The 26203-nt window shown below is 50.6% G+C and overlaps 1 protein-coding gene across 9 annotated transcripts in view; it reads right to left on the bottom strand.

Moving 5' to 3' along the window:
* OSBP2 (oxysterol binding protein 2) overlaps nucleotides 1–26203 on the bottom strand; it is a 155904-nt gene that overhangs the window by 50717 nt on the left and 78984 nt on the right. For all 9 annotated transcript variants that reach the window (XM_053279620.1, XM_053279615.1, XM_053279611.1 and 6 more), the window contains one exon: nucleotides 133–383. In XM_053279620.1, coding sequence (XP_053135595.1) covers nucleotides 133–383 — 251 coding nt within the window. The remainder of the gene's footprint in view (nucleotides 1–132; nucleotides 384–26203) is intronic.

Raw genomic sequence — 26203 nt, 5'->3', positions numbered from 1 at the left:
AATTACAGTTACACCCCAGGGCACATCCTTGCCCACTCCCCCACCGGCAGCCCTCCGGAACCCGGGACGGGGCCAACGGCCTCCCGCCCCCGGCCCGGCGGCATCCCCCGGGAGCAGCCCCGCCCCACTTACATTGATCATAGCATTGGAAGTGATCCGGAAGAGGGTGGCGCGCTCGTTGACGGCCTTGATCTTCTCCCCGCTCTCGGCAGGCAGCTTCAGGTTCTCCAGCTCACTCAGGGACCTCTGGAGAGCCGCCCCGTGCTTGGCAATGAGGTCGTTGCAGGTGCTGAGATCCTCCAGCTTACTCGAGAGGTTTTTCAGAGTGCAGTGCAGTTCACTCTTGTCAGACTGCGAGGCGGGCTCCTCATCGCCCGAGTCGTCTGTGCAGGGGAGGGGAGGGGAGGGGAGGGGAAGAGACCAAACGGTTGCCATGGTTACTCGCTGGACCGGCCTGAACGCACCGCCCGTCATTTGTGCCGCGGAGAGTGGGGCGAAACCGCCAGCGCCCCGGCCACTCCGGGCTTCAGGAATCGCCGCAGAAGACGCTGGACTCTCTTGAATCAAACGCTCCAGGACTGGCTTCTGGGGGGAGGTTTTTCCATTCTCCAGACGGGGACGTAAGAAGCTGCTTTAGACCAACTCCGACCCATCTAGCTCAGCACTGCCTATGCTGCCTGGCCTTTGGCCTGATCCAGCAGGGCTATTCTTATCTTCTTCTCATGCCTACACTGACTGGCAGCAGCTCTCCAAGGTTTCAGGCAGGCGTCTTTCCCAGCCCTACCTGGAGACGCTGCCAGGGAGGGAACCTGGGACCTTCTGCATGAAAACAGATGCTCTGCCACTGAGCTATGGGCCCATCCTCTAAGGGGAATATCCTGCAGGGTTCACATGTAGTTTCCTATGCAAACTAAGCTGGGGCAAAACACCCCAACTTCACATATATGCTAATGGGATCTGAGCTGTCGGTGACTGACCAGGAGAGAGATCTTGGGGTCGTGGTGGTGGGCAGCCGTTGAAGGTGTCGACTCAGTGCGTGGCAGCTGTGAAAAAGGCCAGTTCCGTGCTAGGGATCACTAGGAAGGGGGCTGAAAATAAAAACGCTAATATTATCATGCCCTTATACAAATCTATGGTGCGGCCACATCTGGAGTACGGCATACAGTTCTGGTCACCGCGTCGTAAGAAGGATGTTGTAGAACTGGGAAAGGTGCAGAAGAGGGCAAGCAAAAGGATCAGGGGCCTGGAGCACCTTCCTTAGGAGGCTAGGAAGGGGTGATGGCCACCAGCTTGGACGGTTTAAAAGGGGCTTAGACAAATTCATGGAGGGCAGCTCTATCGATGGCTACTAGTCTGGTGGCTATAGGCCGCCTCCAGCCTCAGACGCACAATGCCTCTCAGTACCAGTTGCAGGGGAGCAACAACAGCAGGAGAGAGGGCATGCACAGACCTCTTGCCTGTGGGCTTCTCGGAGGCATCTGGTGGGCCACTGTGTGGGAAACAGGATGCTGGACTAGATGGGCCTCCTTGGGCCTGATCCAGCAGGGCAGTTCTTATGTTCTAAGCCGGACCCTGCTTAGGAAAAGGGGACAATTCATGCTTGCTGCCACAAGACCACCCTCTTCCACCTGTCAGACTGCAAGAAACAAGCAAGTGAGAGAAAGCAGGGTAAAAAGGTTTGAGCAGGATGGTTTACTCCGCCCTGAATCTGCAGAAAGACTCCATCTACCCCAACTGCCTCCCTACCTTGTCCCCCCCGCCAATGAAAAGGGGGGGGGGGAGATCCAGTCTGTTTACAAGCATTTTCAAGACAGCCCTGGCTTATTGAGACGAATGCTCAGCTATCACTCCATAAAGTCCATACTGATTTTTATCCTGCTGCGGGTGAAGGAAAGGAACTAAAAAGGGAAAGCACCCTGGGTTTAATAACCGCTAAGTACCGCCGGTAACACGGGAGAATCCCAGAACAATAAGGAGGAATGAACTCTTGTGCATAAATGGAAACTAAACCAGCAGCACAAAAAGCTGCCGCCTGATGTGGCTTTAACCTTTATTAACATAGGCAGGCAGAGCTAGAGGGCAAAAAAACGCTTCCAAAAGGTCACCAGGTAATTTACTCCACATCAAGGACCCATTTCCTCCACATCATAAGCTGCAGGGCAGTTTACACATCTTTCCAGACAGAATTTGCACAGCAACTAACTTGGGTGCCGCCTTTGGGGCTGGGCTGATGGGAGCTGCAGTCCAACAGGTAGAGACCCAAGCATAAATGGCATGGTCAGGGCAGAGGGGAATCCATCGGCAACCATGCCTTTTATTCACCCCCAGCTAACTGGGCAAAGAGGCACCTTTTTAACATGCCAATTCTCTTGATTGAACAGGCAGAGAGCAACTGGCCCTCTCCATCCCCAGCACAACACCCCTCCAGTGGCTGTGTCTGGTGTCTGTCTTATGTTTCTTTTCTAGATTGTGAGCCCTTTGGGGAGAGGGAGCCATTTTTATGTATGTATTTATTTATATTTCTTTATGTAAACCGCTTTGGAAACTTTGGTAAATAATATAAATATTAATACATATAAATATAAATATTTGTATATAAATATTTGTTGTTGTTGATTCCAGTTATCAGAGCTGTAGAGGAGGCCTGGTCTATGGGAGGAGAGCCAGTTTTGTGGCAGCAAGCATGAATTGTCCCATTTGCTAAGCAGGGCCGACCTTGGTATACATTCTAATGGGAGACTCCATGTGTGGACACTGTAAGATCTCCCCCTCAGGGGATGGAGCCACTCTGGGAAGAGCAGAAAGTTCCAAGTTCCTCCCTGGCAGCATCTCCAAGAGAAGCTGAGACTCCTGCCTGCAGCCTTGGAGAAGCCACTGCCAGTCTGTGCAGACAATCCTGAGCTAGATGGACAAAGGGTCTGACTCAGTATATGGCAGCTTCCTATGTTCCTCTTTCCAAAGTGCCATAGCAATACATGGAATTTCCAAATGGCCATTGGCATTCCATGGCCATTTGGAAGGAACCGGGGCTTTTCAGTGGGCAATCCTCATCATCACTTTAGTACATTCCCTAGAGCATCTGCTTTGCATGTGGAAGGTTCCAAGTTCCCTCCCTGGCAGCATCTCCAAGATAGGCTGAGAGGGACCCCTGCCTGCAGCCTTGGAGAAGCTGCTGCCTGTCTGCACAGACAGGCAGCGGCTTCGCACAGACAGGCAGCGGCTTCTGCACAGACAGGCAGCGCCTTCTCTAAGGCTACAGGCAGGAGTCTCTCTCAGCCCTCTCTTGGAGTTGCCGCCAGGGAGGGAACTTGGAACCTTCTGCATGCAAGCAGGCAGGTGCTCTTTCCAGAGCAGCTCCATCCCCTGAGGGGAATATCTCACAGTGCTCACACATGGAGTCTCCCATTCAAATGCAAACCAGGGCAGACCCTGCTTAGCCAAGGGGACAATTCATACTTGCTCCCACAAGACCAGCTTTCCTTCCTTGTCATTTGGTGTCCTCGTCCTAACAGCATAGAAGCCACAGACAAGGAACGAGAAATGTATTTTAAAAACTCCCCCCCCCACCGACACCAGGACGGGAAATGCTAGCCTTTCTGGAACACAGGAAACCAAACCACCCACTAGGCACCAAATGTGCACACACATGCCTGTGATTGCAGCAGACTAGTACAGACAAACTCAGTTCTCAATCCGTCTCTGTGCAGCCCAGAGGATACGGAAGCAGATGCCAATGCTCAGAAGTAATTAAAGCAGAAGGTGAGAGGAGCTGCAACTGGAGAGAGAGGCAGGCTGACCTCATCTTGGCCTGTAAAGCCACAAAGCAGAAAGATGGTAGGAACATAGGAAACTGCCATATACTGAGTCAGACCCTTGGTCCATCTAGCTCAGTATTGTCTTCACAGATTGGCAGCGGCTCTCCAAGGTTTCAGGCAGGAGTCTCTTCCAGCCCTACCTGGAGATGCGGCCAGGAATTGAATGCAGGAGCATCTGCATACAGGCATATATATCTGCATATAGCTATGGCCCTATTCCTTAAGGGGAATATCTTACAGCATTCTCATTCATTCATTTGATTTCTATACCTCCCTTCCGTCTCCCTTTGAATGGGAGACATGTAGTCTCTCATCCAAATGCAATCCATGAAGACCCTGCTGAGCAAAAGGAATCATGCTTGCTAAGACCAGTTCTCCTCTCCCTGTTTCAATGTAAGCTGAGTTAACGGTGGGTTTTATCTTTTATACATTGCATTTCAAGCAGGCATTTGCAGCTGTTTCAGGAAGTCTGTCATGTGAGAAGCTGGACAAAAGCAGGGAGGATTTTTAAGTCAAACAGATTACAATGATTTCTCACACTTGTCAGGAAAACACGATGTCAGCATCATTTTCTATTAAGAATGGATTCTTTTTGTCCGATATCTTAAATACACAGAGTTCATTACTCAGAGATAGATGCAGGTTTCAGTTGTAGAATGTAGATACACACTACATGATGCAAAGCAATTGTGTATTTTGAATGTTTTTCAGATTAACTTTCAGTTATATCACTAAGCAGAAGAATGATTTGGTGTTGGGTTTTTTTTAGTTCCAAAGCTAACTGAAACAGTTACTTGTGAAGTTACTGGGAGGAGGTGGACCACCTTCAATTCAACCAGTTAATCAAGAATATTTGGGGGATATTTTTGCATTTGTTATGATGTATTAGGAGGACAACCATTGTCAAAGAGACTTTAAGAGCAAAATATGCATCGCACATAACTCAGCAGAAAGTACATAAAATAGTAATATTTAATATACCTGCACTTTTAACCAAGATTGTCAAAATGCTGTGCCCAAAACGCTAGCCAACAGGCAACAAAGAATAAAAATTTAAGAACGGAGAATGGACAACATCATCTCTGTGCTTAAACATGGAGGAGAGTTGGTCTTGTGATATCAAGCATGACTTGTCCCCTTTGCTAAGCAGGGTCTGCCCTGGTTTGTATTTGAAAGGGAGACTACAGGTGTGAGAACTGGAAGATCTTCCCCTCAGGGGATGGAGCTGCTCTGGGAAGAGCACCAGCCTGCTTGCATGCAGAAGGTTCAAAGTTCCCTCCCTGGCAGCATCTCCAAAATAAAGCTGAGAGAGACTCCTGCCTGCAACCTTGGAGAAGCCAATGCCAGTCTATGTAGACAATACTACATAAGAACAGCCCTGCTCGATCATGCCTAGGGCCCATCCAGTTCAGCATCCTGTTTCACACAGTGGCCCACCGGCAAGAGGTAGATGCATGCCTTCTCTCCTGCTGTTATTTCCCTGCAACTGGTACTCAGAGGTTTCCTGCCTCTCAGGCTGGAGGTGGCCTATAGGCCTCCGACTAGTAGCCGTTGATAAACCTTTCCTCCATCAATTTATCTAAACTCCTCCTAAAGCCACCCAATACTACTACTACGACTACTACTACTTCTTATATACTGCTTTTCAACAAAAATTCTCAAAGCATCTTACAAAGAAAGATAAGCAATACATAAATAAGATGGCCCCTGTCCCCAAAGGGTTCACAATCTAAAAAAAAGCATAAAGTAGACCCCAGCAATAGCCACTGGAAGGATACTGTGCTGGTTCTGGAGAGGACCAGCCTGCAGCCTTGGAGAAGCCGTTGCCAGTCTGTGTAGACAATACTGAGCTAGATGGACCAAGGGTCTGACTCAGTATATGGCAGCTTCCTAGGTTCCTATGACCAGTTGCTCTCCCCTGCCACTTAATATAAGAGATTCGCCACTCTAAAAGGTGCCTCTTTGCCCAGTTAGCAGGGGTCAGACTGAGCTGGATGGCCCAAGGGTCTGACTTGGACCCTTGGATAAGGTAGCTTCCTACAGCTCAGACACAGCACCATCTCAACCGCGTGCATAAATGGAAGAACATCCCTGCTAATACGGCTAACGCAAGCTCACTGATTGTTCTGAAAAAGAAAACATGTCCGGGAATTTAAACAGTGACACCCAAACTTCTAGTTTTTCAGATAGGGCTTTGGTGGGGGGGGGGTAGTGTTTTCTCCCCACCGCCCGCCCCATGCCTTGACATCTCCTGTTCTGTTAACTGCTGACTCCACACTGACATAATTAGCAGCCTTGAGGAGAGGAGAGAGAGAGAGAGAGAGAGAGCCAGCCGGCCTCCTGTGCGGGCAAAACAGTGGCAGTGGGAGATTGATGCTGGGCTTAGAGTGGTTCAGATGAGGACACTGTCCTCTCCACAGGGAGGCTTGCATAACCGCCACAGCGTCAAGCTACCCAGCCCCACGCCCTGAGCCCAGAGGCTCCCCAGCAGCAGGTGCTGAGGGAAGGGACCCCAAAGGAGCAGGAGGGATCTTGCGGTGGCCCTTTGTCTCCTGTTTGGCTAAGGGAAGGGCCCCCCAGCCCAAGATTTCTGCCTGCCTTGAAATGTGGCTGGACATTCGATGCCCCAGGAAACCAGGAGGGCGGGCCCCTGCCGCCAGGGGTGTGCCTGCCCCACGCCCCTGCCCCTGCCACGAAAGGAGTCCAGGAAGCAGAGCTGGTCTTGTGGGGGCAAGTAGGAATGGTCCTTCAATGGTTTTTCAAAACCTTGACGCTCGGAGAGCTTCGGATGGGGTCTTAGTCTTTCAAATTGCAGCAGAGGGCTCGTTTTTAATTGTGCCCTGGTCCTTCTGTTTTACTCCTCCTCCTCCAAAAATAAACACGATATAAACGATAACTCTTCCCATCCAGGCTGTAACTAACCCAGGAGTGGGAGAGGCTCAGTTGTGGGTCGTGGTGACTCACCAGTCTGAGACTCGGCTGCTGCCAACTTTGTAAGCCCGGCCCATAAAAACGGCACCTGACGTTTAAAGAGCTTCACGAATTCATAGGAACACAGGAAGCTGCCTCCGGACCCTTGGTCCATCTCACTCAGTATTGTCTAAACTGACTGGCAGTGGCTTCGCCCAGGTCTCAGGCAGGCGTCTCTCCCAGCCCGACCTGGAGATGCTGCCAGGGCCCGAACTTAAGACCGTCTACTTGCAGACATGCAGATGCTCTTCCACTGAGCTTGGCCCCATCCCCTAAGGGAAAATATCTTACAGCGCTCACATGTCGTCACCCATCCAAATGCAAACCAAGGAAGGCCCTGCTTAGCGAAGGGGGTGATTCATGCCTGCAACTAGGAATGTGCAAACAGGTACGATTCCAAACCTGCGCAACATCGAACCGCTTAGGTTCAACGGCTCGATATCGGACCAACTCGTCCCCTGGTTCGGTTCAATAAGGAGTGTGTCGCGATTAAAAAATTAACAAAATTTTTAAAAAGGAAGAAAAAGAAATATAACTCACTGCCGTCACTCTATGGGGCTTCTCCAAAGCCACGGGGTGTGTGTGTGTGTGTGTCCCCCTCCGGAGGTTCCCCCTCCCCTGCCAGCCTCTGTTAATGTCCAAATTGCATATCTAAAGAAGGACCTTGTAGAACTGGAAAAGGCGCAGAAGAGGGCAACCCAGATGATCAGGGGCCTGGAGCACCTTCCTGATGAGGCAAGGCAACAGCATTTGGGGCTTTCTAGTTTGGAAAAAAGACAATTGCGAGGAGACATGATAGAGGTCCATAAAACCATGCATGGTGTGGAGAAAGTGGATAGAGAGAAATTCTTCTCCCTCTCCCATAACACTAGAACCAGGGGTCACCCCATGGAATGGATTGCCAGGAAATTTAGGACCAACAAACGGAAGTGCTTCTTCACACAACACATAATCAACTTGTGGAATTCTCTGCCACAAGATGTGGTGTTGGCTATTAGTTTAAGAGGGGTTTGGATAACTTCATGGAGGGAGAGGTCTATCAACGGCTACTAGTCGGAGGGATATAGGCCACCTCCAGCCTCAGAGGCAGGATGCCTCTGAGTCCCAGTTGCAGGGGAGCAACAGCAGGAGAGAGGGCCTGCCCCTTTCAACTCCTGCCTGTGGCTTCCAGCGGCATCTGGTGGGCCGCTGTGCGAAACAGGATGCTGGACTAGATGGACCTCCTTGGGCCTGATCCAGCAGGGCTGTGCTTATGAGCTAGAGGGTCTGACTGAGAAGAAGGCAGGCTTCCTATGTTCCTCTGGGCCTCAGCACCCCCATGAATGCCTTCCAAGATGGTGCAGATGGTTTCCCGTAGGGGCTCCCAGCACTGGCAAAGTGCAGCACTACATGGTGAGACAGAGAAAGCTGCTGCCTACTGAGTCAGACCATTGGTCCATCTAGTTCAGGACTGTCTACACTGACTGGCAGCGGCTTCTCCAAGCAGGGCTGTTCTCCTGTTGTCATCGTGATGCTCTGTCTCGCGAATGAGCTGCCGGCGTCTTCTCCGGCAGCTTCAACTGACTAGGAAAGGCAAGGCCAGGAAGAGGCATTCTCCACGGTCAGAGTCTGTGAGCCCAGGAAAAATTCCACGCGGTCCGCCAACCCACCGCTCGCTCGCTCGCCACCTCCATGCAAACAGTTAGCAGCAGCCGCCTCGGGGCTCCTGATCTGTTCCCAACGGACTTCTCAGCCCTGAACGAGTTGATCTAAACAGACAGGACAAGCAGATGGGAGGCCAAACGGAGCCAGGGAGTCACCCGGCCTGCGCGCGCTTATGTGTTCAGCCTCAACCCCCTTCACTCACTGCAGCCACTGGTTTAAATTTAAACATAATGAGGTCGTTCCCATGACCGGGCGGGCGGGGCGGTGGGCAGGCAGAGGGAGGCGGGGAGGCTGGTGAAACTCACCTTCCACCCAGGTGAGGAGAGGCGGCTTGTGCAATATGCGGCTTGTGCAATACGTGGCTTGTGCAATACGCGGCTTGTGCAATACGCGGCTTGTGCAATACGCGGCTTGTGCAATACGTGGTGTATTTGCAATGCATGTTGTGTGTGCAATACATTGGAGGGTTCCTCCAAGAGACAGGTGCTCTAGGCGCCCGTCGGTGGGTGCGGCCAGGCTGGAAGCAGGCCGAGCTCACACACGAGCAGGAAGCCTGGGTGAAGGTGAGTGTAGCTTCCCTCCACCTCAGCTAAAAGCTGGGCTAAAAAGCCGGGCTCGCCGGCGCTGCCCCATCGTGATCGGGCTCAATCCCGGCATTCCTGGCCTGGTTATTTTTCTCAGTCCTGGCCTGGTTTAGGCTACGTGTGAGAACGGCCTCAATGAGTGGTAATGAGCTGACCGAAGAGGAAGGGAAGAAGAGTGCTTTAAACCCCATTTATGCTACACTTTGGAGACGACAGTTGCCAGCATGGTGTAGTGGTGAGAGTGTTGGTCTAGCACCAGGGAGACCCGAGTTCAAATCCCCATTCAGCCAAGAAACTCACAGGGTGACTCTGGGCCAGGCACGAATATCTTGGCCTAACCTGCCTCACAGGGATGTTGTGAGGATAAACATAAGCATGCAGACTGCTCTAGGCTCCTTGGAGGAAGAGCAGGATATAAATGAAACAAACAAAACAAATAAATACATTCAAAGCCGCCACCCTAAAGCCACCATCAAGGGTATCTGACAATACAGATGGAAGGAAGGCCATTAAGGAGAAAAGCGGCCAAATTTAGCTGAGCTCCTATGTGCTTTTCCATCTGGAAAGTGTGTGGCTGTGCCTTCGGACATCCAGATGAAGAATATATCACATGGATGACCTTACACAAGACCCAGCTCAATGTCAGCAAGTTAGGAACATAGGAAGCTGCCATATACCGAGTCAGACCCTTGGTCCATCTAGCTCAGTACTGTCTACCCAGGCTGGCAGCGGCATCTCCAAGGTGGCAGGCAGGAGTCTCTCTCAGCCCTGTTTTGGAGATGCTGCCAGGGAGGGAACTTGGAACCCAGATATCACTGTAATAGCTTACAGTGCTCACACACATAGTCTCCCATCCAAATGAAAACCAGGGCAGACCCTGCTTAGCAAAGGGGACAATCCATGTTTGCTACCACAAGACCGGCTCTCCTCTGGGCATCTTCATTGCTGCACTGAGCGCAGCCCTCTTTTTATTAGTGCAGCAGAGAGTAACACAGGAAGCTGCCATTTACTGAATCAGACCCTTGGTCCAGCTAGCTCATTGTTGTCTGCACTGACTGGCAGCAGCTCTCCAAGGTTACAGGCCGGAGTCTCTCCCAACCCTACCTGGAGGTGCTGCCAGGAACTGAAGCTCAGACTTCCGGCATGCAAGCAGGCAGATACTCTTCCATGGAGCCTGAAGCCTGCTACATTCACAGTCTCAGAACCGCTGCAACCAGACACACCACTGCAGCCCGCCTCTTGTTTGATGCCTTGGAGGTTGCCCGGGGGCAGAAGCAACAGCAGCTGCCCTCTCAGGGGTCCAGGCCTTCCCACAGCCTGATTCTTCCACTGCCTCCCGCCCATCTTCAGGCCTGCCCACCCGAAGGTTCAAGGCTGTCCCAGAAAGCCCCTCCCCAGGACCTCCTCAGCATCAACCAAGTCCTAGGTATGTATTAATGTTTTCATACTGCTCCCCATCCTAAGACCCCAGCGCAGTTAAGAACAAGAGAAAAACAATCATGAAATTCCAATAAACACAACTTAAACACAAGAGAAACACGGCGACAGTTTAAAAATGCGAGTGGGGGCTACTCACTGGCCAAAAGCCTGGAGAGAAAGGGCAGCCTTCAGTTTCGAGCCAGTTCCACAGTCTGGGGCAGTCACCAAGAAGGCCCCGTCCTGCGTGCAAACGGGCCTCCGTGGCTGTCGGCACACAGAGCAGAGTCTTCCCAACTGAGCAAGCCAGGTGGGCAGATTCAGCTGGGAGCGGCGGAAAGGTGGCTATGTGAAGCCATTCTCCTTGTAAACTGAATGCCCCAAGGAATCCTACAGAAGTTCTGCAGGAGCAGATGTGAAGCATAAAAACCGGGGGGGTAATTCTTCTGCCAGATCCGTCACAGCGCCAAGCGGCCAGTTACGGATTAGCAGCTCCCTCTTTTCCTTTTAATAGTTCTGATCTTAAAGTGCAAGAACAGGGGCTTTCGTTTCGGTGTGTTCCTTGCAAACTGGAGTCGACATCGGAAACACCAACCAAAACCGACGCTGCTTAGGAACCGCGAGCCACGCCGTGCTTTCTACCCATCCCACTTGCTCTGACGGCGTCTTTCGTGACCAAACTTACAGAGAACCAGGTTTTGGTTTTGATCCGTAGGATGCCGCAGATGGTCCAGTTGCCATAGGAACTGCCTGCCTCACTGGAAGCCAAGGCGGTTATTTCGGGGCTGGTGACGCGCTCAAATCCCTTGTGTGCCAGCCCTCGGCTTCTCTCGGCTGCATCCCTGAATGCACCTCCGTCCAGAAAGCAACAGCACAGGCTCAAGATGGGCTGTTGCGGAAAGGAGGGTCCTCTCCGCCCTGCTTGCAGGCTTCTTAGCACCGCGCCAAAGAGCAACGCTTGGCTCCCGCCCTGCTGAGCATAATCCGACGCAAACTCAGGCATCGGCACCGAAACTTCCAGTCCAGAGTCGGACACGGAGGCAGGCATCCCGCCGTCCCCAACCCTTTCCCCACGAAGCACCTGTTTAGTCAGTGGTGTGGGAGGATGAACTCCAACAACCTCCGGCACAACGGCTGGCAGGGCCTGTCTGTCCGCTAAGCAGAGCTCGCTGGCTGCTGAGGACCCCAGTCCGGGGTGGTGTTGGTGGTGGTAGTGGTGGTATATATAACCAACAGTGCCAGCATATAAAGTGAAGTGTGCCGTCGAGTCGGCGTCGACTCCTGGCGCCCACAGAGCCCTGTGGTTGTCTTGGGTAGAACACAGGAGGGGTGGACAGGATGCTCAGGATGCCCTGCTCAACAAAGAGAATCATCACTTTCAAAAGATGCCTCTGACCAGTTAGCAGGGGGCAGACAGGGCTTTCGAATTAATAGCAGCATCCTTTCATCTCTGAAGGGTTTGGGCTTTGCCCCTTTCATAGACTGGGAACCCTCTCCCACTGGATCTTCAAAGCAGCACGGGGTAGTCATTCGTGCGGGGAGGTCCGTCGACCTTGCAAATGATCAGCCTGCACGGCTCAAGTCAAAGCCAGCAGGGCGCCTCTCCTTTTTGGCTGGGCGGGCCCCCCAGCCAAACTCCGCCTCGGGCGCCAAAAACTCCAGGGCCGACTTCTGAGATGGGGGCCAAGCATCACAAAGGCTGCGCAGAAGGGGGTTCTCCACTGTGGGTCCCTAGCTCTGCGGCCCCCGCGGCTGGGGGTGATGGGAATTGTAGTCCAACCACACGGGGGGGGGCTCCAGGGCTGAGAGCCCCTGCTGTGCAGAACAGACAAAGGAATGAGACGGCAACATCATCGAGGTCGGGTGTGTGGTTAGAAGTGCCTTGCAGTTGTGGCATTCCCAGCACGGCGCTGACCTGAAAGAGCCACCAGCGCAAATTAAGCCATGCCGTTTGAATTATAATTGGCTGCCCCACGAATTGACATGACCAGACAGGGCTGCTGGTTTTCATTAACTGTGATGCTAGAAAGCCGAGGCCGGGTTTCCAGGGGGCATCCAGCGTGGCTTCAGCCGGAGGGCCCCGATTTGCCCACTTGACGAGAGGAGGGTGCCTCTCTCAGCAGGCACCATCAGGTGGGCACAGCAACTGTCACAGGTCATCACTCACCAGGTGCAAATTGTTGTAGGCCAACATCTACAGGAGGGCCAAAGTTGAGCCGGCCTGCCCAAGGGGAATCTCTTGCAGCGCTCACACATCAAGTCTCCCATTCCTATGCAACCAGGGCAGACCCTGCTTAGCTAAGGGGACAAGTCAGGCTGGCTACCGCCAGACCAGCTCTCTTCTCCTGACCGGTGAGTTCAGTGCAGACCACGACAGTGATCCTCACTATGTTTCAAGTGGGGGCTGCCACAGTGGCAAAAAGCCTTCACGGTGAGCGCCATGTCCCACTCTGCCGACCTCCACACAATTCCGGGCTTTCCGCAGTACTGGGAGGGCCCTCAAAGAGAGACGGGGCCTCTCCTAAGAGCACTGGCATGAAAGCGCTGGGAAGGGCTACACTTCTCAGCACTCTGCGCATGCCTCCCGGGATGGTGCAGGGGCTCAAGAGGGCTCCGTTTCCTTTAAAGCAACGCCCTTGGGCCCTGTGGTTGTCTCTGGTAGAATACAGGAGGGGTTGACCATGGCCTCCTCCCACGCAGTATGAGATGATGCCTTTCAACATCTTCCTCTATCGCTGCTGCCCAATAGAGCAGTTTCCCATAGTCTGGGAAACATACCAGCGGGGATTCGAACCGGCAACCTCTGGCTTGCTAGCCAAGCCATTTCCCCACTCCGCTATTAGGTGGCTTCAAAGTGTGATGGACTACAGGAATAAAACAGACTGTACAAAACAACTAAGTATTTTATTATGAGTATAATCCCTAATTGTGAGGGGAGATGTGATGAGACGGGTTAATTCAGCCATATCCTCATTCATATTATACGCTCTCTGTGTGCGTGTGTGTGTGTGTGTGTGTGTGTGTGTGTGTGTGTGTCCCAATTTCCCCCTTTTCTATCAGACAACGGAAATGTATGAACATTAGTCATCTATCTCATAGAGAAATCTTCACATTAGGTTTTCATATTATTTTAATAGCTATGAATATTAAATGGAAACTAGCATGCATATTTAATGGCCCATTCATATATTTAAGACAAACGTCTACTTTTAATGGAACCCACAAATAAAGGCAGAGGCAGCCATTTTTTTCAAGCTCTAGAGATTTATAGCAGCATGAAGCTGACAAACACCGCAGGATGCAAACGGTAAAAGCAAAATTAAAACAATTCCTTACAGCACAGCTTGCAGTGGTGATCCCACACACACATACACACACGCCAGTTTCACAGCTAATGCTTCTGGGTAGCTGTTTCGCACAGAGGTACAAAAATAGAAAGTGATCTCTCATGGTTTGCACGAGACATCTCTTAAAGTCAGCACTTTTGAGCACAACCGAACTCAAGAGGAATGGAGACACCAAGGCAAGCCCAGCCTGACCACCTCGCAGAGGAGACCCTGATGGAGGAGGCACAGCCAGCAATCTCCAGGGCTCTCCCCCGTTGGAGAAGAGGTCTCTCTAGTACGGTCAGTCATTATCTGACACACGCAGACAATATGAGGCAAGATGGATGGGGAGAGCTGGTCTTTTTGTAGCCAGCATGCCTTGTCCCCTTAGCTAAGAAGGGTCCACCCTGGTTGCATATGAAAGGGAGACTGGAAGTATGAGCACTGGAAGAGATTCCCCTTAGTAGGGGATGGAGCCGCTCTGGGAAGAGAAGAAGGTTCCAAGTTCCCTCCCTGCAGCATCTCCAAGATAGGGCTGAGAGAGACTCCTTCCTGCAACCTTGGAGAAGCCGCTGCCAGTCTGTGAAGACAATACTGAGCTAGATGGACCAAGGGTCTGACTCAGGATATGGCAGCGTCTTATGTTCCTAAAAGGGTCTGTCTCTTTGTTCATGCCAGACTTCAGGTACTGTAGCCAATCAGAGAGCAGAGAGGGGGAACCTCCAGCAGTTCTTCACCCAGAAGAGCCATCTGGATTCTCAACCACAAAGGGTGGAAGATACTCCTTGTAACAGAAGACAGGAAGAATGGTGAGAACAAATGGTAAAAAGGTAAAGTTGTGCCCTCGAGTCAGTATCGACTCCTGGCGACAACAGAGCCATGTGGTTTGCTTTCATAGAATACAGGAGGGGTTGACCATTGCCATCTCCCACGCAGTCTGAGATGATGCCTTTCAGCACCGTCCTATATCACCGCTGCCCGATAGAGGTGTTTCCCGTAGTCTGGGGAACACGAATGGTAGAAGCTGCTTTCTACCAAGTCACACCCTTGGTCCATCTCGCTCAGCACTGCCTACCCAGACCAGCAGCGGCTTTTCCAAAGTTACAGGCAGGAGTCTCTCTCAGCCCTATCTTGGAGATGCTGCCAGGGAGGGAACTTGGGACGTTCTGCATGCAAGCCGGAAGGGGCTCTTCCCGTGATCTATGGCCCCATCCCCGAAGGGGAAGACCTTACAGTGCTCACATGTAGTCTCCCATCCAAATGCAAACCAGAATGGACCCTGCTTAGCAAAGGGGACAAGTCATGCTTGCTACCACAAGACCAGCTCTCCTCGGTGTCCGATATTCAGTTATATAACAAAATTGTTGGAATAGCAAGAGCAGTTCATTATTTCCATGTAGAAAGCAGAGGGCTTTGCATCCCTGCTGGGTCCCGGGAGGGGAAGAAAGTACCAGCATGTCATCCCCGCCCACCCCTGTAGCACTACACCGCATAGTGTATCCCACTCACCCACCCACCCCGAGGTGGCAATAGCAAGATGGGCTTCTGGCTACAAACTCAGGCTCCATTGCCCAGAAACATCGGTGGCAGCTCAGATCCTGGGGCTGAGAAGCAGACAGCATCAGGAACCCAACCACACAGTGTGGAGAAGAGCCAGCTGTGTCCAAGGGAGAGAAATCCACAGGAAACAGAAGGGGAGATAAAAACAAACCCTTCCAAATCCATTGTGAGAGAGACAAAAGGAGCCAGCTAGCACGGTCTGTCTCATGCAGAGGGAGGCCTCTCCCTCCCCGCGGAGGATTTTCCTTGGAAGGCAGGGCTCCACCTTGAACACAACATAGCCCTTTGCCTTTCCTAAGGTGGCGATGCTCATCTTCGGGAAGCTTAAGGCACAGGCATTTAAATAGGCATTTAAAAATAGACCCTGAGGAAATAAGCACAGGGGAGGATGCATTTGACCTACGAGGATTTGCAAAGCAGATGCCCTGCCTTTCCTGGGCTGAAGCGGAGATTGCATGCTGCGGCCAGTGACGGGCAGCCTGCAATATGGGCAAGTGGCTGATGGGCAAGGGAGCCCGGGCGAGAAGAAGACCAGCCCTGCTGGATTAGGGCAAGGTCCACCCAGTCCAGCATCCTGCCTCATGCAGTGGCCAGCCAGGTGGATCTGGGAAGCCCACCAGCGGGGCAAAGAGGGCAAGTGCCCCCTCACAGTTTCCCCCAGCGCCTGGTGTTCAGGGACATGCCCCCTCTGATCCTGATGGAGGTCTACAGATAGGAACAGAGAGGAAGCTGCCCTATATTGAGTCAGACTCTTGGTCCATCTAGCTCGGGCTTGTCTACCCAGACTGGCAGCGGCTTCTCCAAGGTTGCAGGCAGGAGTCTCTCTCAGCCCTATCCTGGAGATGCTGCTGCCAGGGAGGGGACCTGGGAACCTTCTGCATGCAAGCAAGCAGGCAGGTGCTCTTCCCAGAGAGGCGCCCTCCCCTCAGGGGAATAGCATTCATTGCTCATGCAGGCTCCAGGGTGCTTTCCGGATTACTCGCTACAACTGCGGTAAAATGCTTCAGCAGGATCTTATTCGCAACAATCCCCCAGAACCAAAAAATCCGACAACGGGAAAATACAGCAACATCTTTGTGACGCACATACAACATTATAGCACTATATTGCAGCGATTAAATCCGAAACGAGGCATCTGAAATGTGAACGGCACCCGGCTGACAGCGTAAGGGCTGCGGCGTCACAACATAGGAAGTTCGGAAGCACACTCTGCAGATATGCAACGTGTGACCCTGTCGTAAGGTCTAATCTGGAAGCGCTCAGGCAAGTAGCCATTGAGAGCCCTCTCCTCTATGAATCTGCCTAATCCCCTTTTAAAATCATCTAGATTGGGGGCCCATTATCACATCCTGCAGCAGAGAATTCCATAGTTTAACTAACTACACGTTGTGTAAAGGAGGATTTCCCTTTGTCTGTCCTGAATTTCCCAGCATTGGGCTTTAACGGATGATGCTGGGTCCTAATCTTATGAGAGAGGGAGAAAAACACTGTGCATGTTTTAATACCTCTCTATCATGCCCCCGCCCCCCCATTACATGACTTCTTTCCAAACTACAAACGCCCAAACATTGTAATCTTTCCTCAGAGAGGAGTCGCTCCAGCCCCCTGGTCATTTCGTCTGCTCTTCTCTGCACCTTTTTCAGCTCCACAATATCCTTGCGGCGCCCCATAGAGATGTGGGGTGAAGAATGTTCTGCAGAAAGTTTTCCATTTCTACCGTTTCATTGCCTGACATATGGCCAGCACGGCACACGTGCTGTGATGGTTTTCGCCCATCTTCCCTCTGAATCCCACTGGGCTTCACCAAATGAGGGCCCTAAGGGCCACACCATGCTTGAGGAGATACTGGACATCCAATAGTTGCATTTTGTGCAACAATTACTGTATGCAGGGCAGGTTCTCTGGATCATGGCTTAAAATGTGGAATTGGGTGCCTTCTATTTAAAATAAGCTTTCTTCAATAGAATGCATTCAAGTTTGGGGCACCAGACACTTCAGTCTCCTGGCATCAGGGTAGACAAGCAAGCTCATTTATACTCCAGCATATTTATTTATACCTATTTATATTCTAGCATGAACTACATGTGGGCAGCACAACCGGTGAATCACTTCAGCTTTGAGAGGTTTTTGCAAATGGTAGATGTTCAACATCTGAGATTAACATTTTAAAAGAATCATCGGAATTTGCTTGTCCAGAAATGAAACTAAGAACAAACCAACTTCACATTACACAATTACACACATTACACAAGTTAAAGACCACAATCTCGTATTCTACATTTTCCTGCAGCCTCAGAAAGTCTTGTACTTCGTGACAGCGGAGCAAGGCACAGACAGAATCTCCTCCTTCCAAAATACCAATGGACTCCATGAAATATTGCTAACTAGCTGAGGCGGGCGCAGAGCATCTGAGCCTCTAGTTTCCCCCCCACCCTGTCCAGCCGCCACCATTTTCTTTCCCCACCCACCACTGCTGTTTTGTTTCCCGCCTCGCCCACAAGCCTGTCCGCTAGTGCCACCGCTTTCCTCTCCCCCTGCCGGCAGCTTGCTTGCGAACTCTCACGAGAGCTGCCACGCATGGGATAAGTGACAGGTATGCCTTAGAGAAACAGATAGATAGATAGATAGATAGATAGATAGATAGATAGATAGATAGATAGATGTGCTCAAAGCAATTAGAACTACCACCTTCGTATTTTCTTAAACTTAAAAACCTTTTTTTCATACAGTACTATTTATAGATGTGATTTAACAACCGAGAAAGGGAGGGGGGGGAATACATCTCCAAATGCCCATGTGGAGGCGGTAATGGGCTAGATGAGGGATAACAGACTAAGACTGAATCCACATAAGCCAGAGGTACTTATTGTGTGGTGTCGGAACTTAGGAGACAGTTTTGAACTGCCTGTCCTGGACAGGGGTTACACTCCCCCAGAAGGAACAAGTACACAGTCTGGGAGTGCTTATGGATCCAAACATCTCTAGTGTCTCAGGTTGAGGCAGTGGCCAGAAGTGCTTTCTATCAACTTCAGTTGACATGTCAGCTGTGCCCATTTCTTCAGACAAACTATCTCAGGAGAGCATATGCAAGTAACCTCCAGACTTGACTACTGTAATGCGCTCTATGTGGGGCTGCCTCTGTACGTAGTCCAGAAACTGGTGCAAAAGGCAGCAGCCATGATGGTCTCTGGGTTAGCAACTGATAAATTATCTTGACACCTATATTAAAAGAACTTAACTGGCTATCAATATATTTCTGGACAAAATACAAAGTGCTGATTATAAACTATAAATCCCTAAACATCTTAGGCGCAGGGTATTTAAGAGAATACCTCTGTTAGGAGCTCCACCACCTATTGAGATAATCCGGGGAGGTCTGTCTGCAGTTGCCACCAGCTCATCTGGTGGCTACTCAGAGATGGGTCTTCTCCACTGCTGCCCCAAAGGACAGGGTTCGGAATGCGCTCCCCTTCAGAAATAAAGAGTTTCTTCAACTCTGACAGCTTTTTCAAGGGCTGTGAATAAACATTTATTCGTCCAGGCTTTTAATTAGATTTATAGAATCTGTTGCAGTTTTAATATTTTAATTTATGTTATTCTAGTTTATGTTTATGCTTTACGTTTTTTCTCTCAATGGAGGGAGCAGGGGGTGTTACTAGTGAGTGTGTGGCTTCTTCTTTCTTTTCTCTTCTGTATTTTGGCTTAGGGCGAGGAGCACTTCAAACAAAAGTGGGAGCTTCTTCCCAACGTGGCTGCTCTGCTGGTCTTTGGAAAAAGATGGAGGCACAACGGCTTCCAGTCGCCTCTAATACAACTGTGGCATGCACAGAGGGCGGGGTACGAATGCTGCTTGGACCTCTCATTCATTCTGATGGAAGGCTACTTATGGCACAAACCCATAAGGATGGATACTGTGAGGATCATGAAGAGGATCTTATAATTTGTAATAATGTCATTAAACACCGCTAACTCCTTTTTTGGCCAAGAATGGCTTTAGCTTTCACTTAAGAGTCTGCTTCTGGTTCTCATGTCTGAAGAGATGTTCAAAACGTTTTGAACAAAATGCAAAAAGACGGGAAACAAGGGCTCCAAGAAACCTCACATTCACATGTTTCAGTTCTGATCACAACTTCTCCCTGTGCAGGTAGGGAAGCTGGCAGAAAATAGCTGAAGGCAGGAGCTTTCGTAATGACAGGCGGGATACACATCTGGCAACTGGTAGACCGGCTTCAAGTCACATACAACAGATTCATGGGCAGAGAAAGGAAACAGTGATACTATCCTGCGCCCCAGTCGGTACACACACACACACACACACACACACACACACACACACACACACACACACACACAGAGTGGTTGAAGCGTGGTTAGAGTAGTTAGACTAGAACCAAGGAGACCTGAGTTCAAATCCCCATTCAGCCATGAAACTCACTGGGTGACTCTGGACCAGTCACTCCTCTCTCAATCTAACCTACTTCACAGAGTTGTTGTGAGGGTAACCATAACCATGTACGCTGCTCTGGGCTCCTTGGAAGAAGAGCGGGACAAAAATGTGAAAACAAATGAAATAGCTTGCCCCCAAATGCATCTTAGACCTCAAGCATCTCCAGCAGATTCTTGAGAGTCTCCAGGGTGAAGGGCCTCCAACTCAGATGTCCCCCCGATGCCCACCACTCCTCACCACAATGACCAAATTGATGGGAGTCAGATTCCACGAACTCTTTCATCCCTCAATTGAACCTCAAAGCTTACATGCAGGATATTGGTGCCGATTCAATCTGAGGTTGCCTTCCTGAAATCTCCTGCAGAAAAGAGGATCCAGACTGACCAAGGAACTCGAACACCTTTCTCCAAGAAGAAGGGCCAGGCGAACGGGGGCTTTTTCAGGGGGGCAGGCAACAAACGGGGGAGAGTCTGGAGAGCAATTACGCCACAACTGGTTTGGAGAGCAAACGACAATAGAGAGGACTGGGACTCGGGATGAGTCCGTTCAATTGATCAGTCAAATGAAATGCATCATTTTTCTTTACCCCTTGAGGTGACGAAGCCCTCTAACAGATTTTAGAGGAGGATTGGGAGACGGCTATGGTGGCTAGATACGACCCACGTATTCCACAAGCAGTGGGGGGGGGTCCTCTCCATCTTGCCACAGGGGCATCTGGCTGGCCCAGAGTCTGTTAGCCGAATGCACAGTTGCCCCTAAGCAGCTGCCTCAGGGCAGCGACCTCCATTGGTAAGGCTGCAAGGGGGGAAATGCAATGTGGGCATCACCCCCAACCAGCCCTGTGCTGGACAACAAAGCGGATGAGAGACTAACAGGAAGCCGAGGGATGTAAGCAACACCAGCTCACTCGGACTCCGGGTAGCTTCCCCTAATCTCACTTGCAGGTTGCCTGCAGATTCGATTTCCCGGCACACGGAGGGGCAAAGCTAGCTGGCTCTTGCCAGCTTCTCGAAAAGTGTCACCAAAGATAAATGTTTAATCGTCATTCAAAGACATTTTCCACCCTCAGGTCCGTCTAGGGTTTCGCCGCCTCCCAGGAAGGGCAGGACTCGAGAACAGATCAACCTTGTCCTTTCCAAGGGAAAGGGAGGAGACCCTGTCAAGGCAGGGGGTCCTAGCCGGGGGTCCCAGAGGGGCACTTGAAGGGCTCCCAGGGAAGAATCAGAGCCCCCCCCCCCGCCGCCCCACACTATTTCCTCCCCATCTGATGCATCCTCAGTGATGTGTTCGCTGCAGAGGGAAGGAAGAAACCCCCATCTCCACCCCCGGATGTTTGGGGACTGAAAGAAAACTGCTAGTATTATCACCCCCTCATACAAATCTATGGTGTGGCCACATTTGGAGTACTGCATGCAGTTCCAGTCACTGTATCATAAGAACAACATTGTAGGTGCAGAAGAGGGGCAACCCACATGATCAGGGGCCTGGAGCACCTTCCTGATGAGGCTAGGCTACAGCATCTGGGGCTTTTTAGTTTGGAAAAGAGGCAACTAAGGGGAGACATGACCGAGGTGTATAAAATCATGCATGGAGTGGAGAGGGTGGACAGAGAGAAATGTTTCTCCTGCTCTCACAACACTAGAACCAGGGGTCACCCCATGAAACTGAACACCGGGAAAATTAGGACCAACAAAAGGAAGTATGTTTTCACACAGTGCAGAAATGATGTATGGAATTCTCTGACACAAGATGTGGTGATGGCCACTAGCCTGGATGGCTTGCAGAGAGGCTTAGACAAATTCATGGAACATAAGAACATAAGAACAGCCCTACTGGACCAGGCCCAAGATGGCCCATCTAGTCCAGCATCCTGTTTCGCACAGTGGCCCACCAGATGCCGCTGGAAGCCTCAGACAGGAGTTGAGAGCATGCCCTCTCTCCTGCCATTACTCCCCTGCAACTGGTACCCAGAGGCATCCTGCCTTTGAGGCTGGAGGTGGCCCACAGCCCTCCGACTAGTAGCCATTGATAGACCTCTCCCCATGAAGTCATCCAAACCCCTCTTAAAGCCATCCAGGTTGCTGGCTGTCACCACATCCTGTGGCAGAGAGTTCCACAAGTGGATCACGCATTGTGTGGAAAAGTACTTCCGTTTGTTGGTCCTAGACGTCCTGGCAATCAATTTCATGGAGTGACCCCTGGTTCTAGTGTTGTGTGAGAGGGAAAAGAATTTCTCTCTCTCCACTTTCTCCACACCATGCATGATTTTATGGACCTCTATCATGTCTCCCCACAGTCATCTTTTTTTCTAAACTAAAAAGCCCCAGGTGTTGTAGTCTTGCCTCATAAGAAAGGTGCTCTAGGCCCCTGATCATCTTGGTTGCCCTCTTCTGCACCTTCTCCAGTTCAGCAATGTCCTTTTTAAGTTGTGGTGACCAGAACTGTACGCAGTACTCCAAGTGTGGTCGCACCATAGTTTTGTATAAGGGCATTATAATGTTAGCCGTTTTATTTTCAATCCCCTTCCTAATGATCCCTAGCATGGAATTTGCATTTTTCACAGCTGCCGCACATTGAATAGACACTTTCAACGAGCTGTCAACCACAACCCCAAGATCCCTTTCCTGGTCCGTCACCGACAGCTCAGATCCCATCAGCATATACTTGAAGTTGGGGTTTTTCATCCCAATGTGCATCACTTTACACTTGCTAACATTGAACCGCATTTGCCATTTTGTCGCCCACTCCCCCAGTTTGGAGAGATCCTTTTAGAGCTGCTCACAATCCATTTTGGATTTCACTACCGGGAAGAGTTTGGTATCATCTGCAAATTTGGCCACGTCGCTGCTTACCCCTGCTTCTAGATCATTTATGAATAAATTAAAAAGCACCGGTCCCAGGACAGATCCCTCGGGGACCCCACCTTACTTCCCTCCATTGTGAAAACTCTCCATTGATACCTACCCTCTGTTTCCTGTCTTTCAACCAGTTAGCAATCCACACATGTACTTGTCCCCTTATCCCATGACCGCTAAGTTTCCTCAGGAGTCTTTGATGAGGAACTTTGTCAAAAGCTTTTTGGAAGTCCAGGTAGACTATGTCAACTGGATCACCTTGATCCACACACTCGTTGACACTCTCAAAGAAGTCCAAAAGGTTGGTGAGGCAAGATTTACCTTTGCGGAAGCCATGCTGGCTCACTCCCAGCAGGGCCTGTTCTTCTAGGTGCTTTACAATTTTATCCTTGAGGATGCTTTCCATCAATTTGCCTGGAACGGACGTTAGGCTAACCGGCCTGTAATTTCCCGGATCGCCCCTGGATCCCTTTTTGAAAATCAGTGTTACATTTGCTACTCTCCAGTCCTCTGGTACAGAACCCGATTTCAGGGATAAGTTAAATATTTTAGCAAGGAGGTCGGCAATTTCACATTTGAGTTCTTTGAGGACTCTTGGATGGATGCCATCCGGCCCTGGTGATTTGTTAGCTTTCAGTTTTTCCAGACAGTTTAGAACATCATCCCTTGTCACTTCTATCTGACTCAGCTCTCTAGCCTCCATCCCTAAAAAGCCTGGTTCAGGAACAGGTATATGCTCAGTATCCTCTGTCGTGAAGACAAATGCAAAGAACTCGTTCAGCTTCTCTGCAACCTCCATATCCTCCTTAATAATCCCTTTCACTCCCTCATTGTCTAATGGTCCAACTGCCTCCCTGGCAGGTTTCCTGCTTCTGATGTACTTAAAGAAGTTTTTGTTATTCCCCTTGATACTTTTGGCTAAATGTTCCTCAAACTCTCTTTTTGCCTCCCTTATTGTCACCTTGCATTTCTTTTGCCAGAGTTTGTGTTCCTTTCTGTTCTCTTCGTTTGGACAGGCCTTCCAATTTCGGAAGGAAGTCTTCTTCCCTTTTATGGCTTCCTTGATGGTACCCGTTAAGCCATGCTGGCATCCTCCTGGACTTAGTGGTACCTTTCCTCCTTTTGGGTATACAATCTAACTGGGCTTCTAGTATTGTGGTTTTGAGTAAACTCCATGCACTCTGGAGCGAAGTGACTCTCCTGACTTCCCCCCTCAGCTTTCTTTTCACCATACTCATTTTGGAGAAGTTTCCTCTTCTGAAATTCAAAATATCTGTGTTAGACATCCTTGGTGATTCTCTCCCTGCATGTATGCTGAATTTGATGGCACTGTAGTCACTGTTCCCTAAAGGGTCAATGACACTGACGTCACGCACCAGGTCCTGGGTGTCACTCAGAATTAGATCCAAGGTCGCCTTCTCTCTGGTCGGTTCCATGACCAACTGTTCTAAGGCACAGTCATTTAGCGTATCTAGAAATCTGACCTCTTTGTCCTGACTTGAATGTGAATTTACCTAGTCTATATGTGGGTAATTGAAATCACCCATAATTACAGCCCTGCCTCTCCTTGACGCCTCCCTGATTTCCTCCTGCAACTCCCAGTCACTGTCGGCATTATGATCAGGAGGGCGATAGCACGTCCCCAATAGCACATTCCCTTTCCAGCCTTGTATAGTCACCCACAGGGTTTCTGTGGAGGACTCCGGTCCTCCTAGGTTTTCTAGCTTGTTAGATTCTATCCCTTCTTTAACATACAGTGCTACCCCTCCTCCAAGGCGCCCCTCCCTGTCCTTTCTATAGAGTTTATATCCAGGGATAACAGTGTCCCACTGGTTCTCACTGTTCCACCATGTTTCTGTTATGCCCACTGTATCTATTTCTGCGTTAGCAACCAAGCACTCCAGCTCACCCATCTTGGCTTGGAGGCTTCTGGCATTGGCATATAAGCACCTATACGCTGAATCTCTCCCCTGATGTTTGCTATTCTTTTGACTCTTTGACCTGCTGGCACAGGCTCCTGTCTGCTCTTTATGTGGTTCTGCTCTGTCCCCTCCTGTTTTATCTGAATTCTTTGCAGCCTCACACTTTAAAGGATGGCTTTTGCCAAACGGGATACTGCCCAGCTCCCACCGGCTGTTCCCCAGGTGTCATTTTAAAAGCTGCTCTGCAACCTTTTTGATTTTAAGCGCCAGCAGTCTGGTTCCATCTTGGTTCAAGTGCAGCCCGTCCCTTTTGTACAGGCCTTGCTTGCCCCAAAATGTGTCCCAGTGCCTAACAAATCTAAACACCTCCTCCCGGCACCAACATCTCATCCACGTATTGAAACCCTTCAGCTCTGCCTGTCTCACTGTACCTGTGTGTGGAACAGGTAGCATTTCTGAGAATGCTACCTTGGGGGTCCTGGACTTCAAAATGCTATCTATCAGCCTAAATTTGGCTTCCAGGACCTCCCGACTGCATTTCCCCACATCGTTGGTGCCGACATACACCACGACAGCTGTCTCCTCCCCAGCACTGCCTAGGAGCCTGTCTAGACGCTGCGTAATGTCCGCAACCTTCACACCAGGCAGGCAAGTCACCGTGTGGTCAACACGCGGGTCACAAACCCATCTCTCTATTCCTCTAATGATCGAATCACCAACTACAACGAGGCCCCCACCCCGCAGAGGAGTATCCCCCGTGCGAGAGGATATGGGCTCATCATCCACGGAAGGGGTCCCTTCTAAAGGAGCATTTCCCTCTTCCTCAGACCGATGTCCTCCTTGCCCAAGACCTTCATTCTCCCTGACAGCAGAGGAGCTACCAGCCCTGGAGTGGGATGCCTCTATCACATCCCTGAAGGTCTCGTCCACATGCCTCTCTGTCTCTCTGAGCTTCTCCAGATCCGCCACCTTGGTCTCAAGGGAACGGATTTGTTCCCTGAGAGCCAGGAGCTCCTTGCACCGAGCACATACCCATGACTTCTGCCCATGGGGCAAATAGTCATACATGTGGCACTCTGTGCAATACACTGGGAAGTGCCCCTTATCCTGCTGACCTTCTATCTTCATACTGTTTTTGTTGGCTGTTTACAGTATTTAGGGAGCTTATTGTCCGTTTATTAGATAGTTTATTAGGATAGGTCTCAGCTGTAACGGTCAACTATTTAACTGTCCAAACAGCCTTTCCCAAGAATATGAGGGATACGAGGGAGGGATTTGTACTTTCGTTCTCTTCTACACCAGGCTCTTTGTGATCGCGCGGGCTTGTTCCAGGCTCCCCCGCACACTTCCCGCTAAACTCCTGCAAAACTCCTACGTCCTGTTCGCTATGCTCTCGGGCCTTCACCTCATATGAAGACTATGAATGTCTTTGAATGGCTACTAGTCCAATGGCTGTAGGCCACCTCCAGCCTCAAAGGCAGGATGCCTCTGAATCCCAGTCACAGGGGAGCAACAGTAAGAGAGAAGGCGTCGCTCACTACTGCAAGGCCAGTTCTCTGCCTGGCCAGGATCCAGCTCTTGGCCAAATTCTCCCCCTAGGCCACCAGATCTCTCCAGCTCTCCCCTCAGGATGAGGATGGCAGCAGCCCCCACTGCGCCTGCTC

The sequence above is a fragment of the Hemicordylus capensis genome, chromosome 15, assembly GCF_027244095.1.
Source record: "Hemicordylus capensis ecotype Gifberg chromosome 15, rHemCap1.1.pri, whole genome shotgun sequence".
Lineage (NCBI taxonomy): Eukaryota > Metazoa > Chordata > Lepidosauria > Squamata > Cordylidae > Hemicordylus > Hemicordylus capensis.
This window is presented reverse-complemented; position numbering and strand designations above follow the sequence as displayed.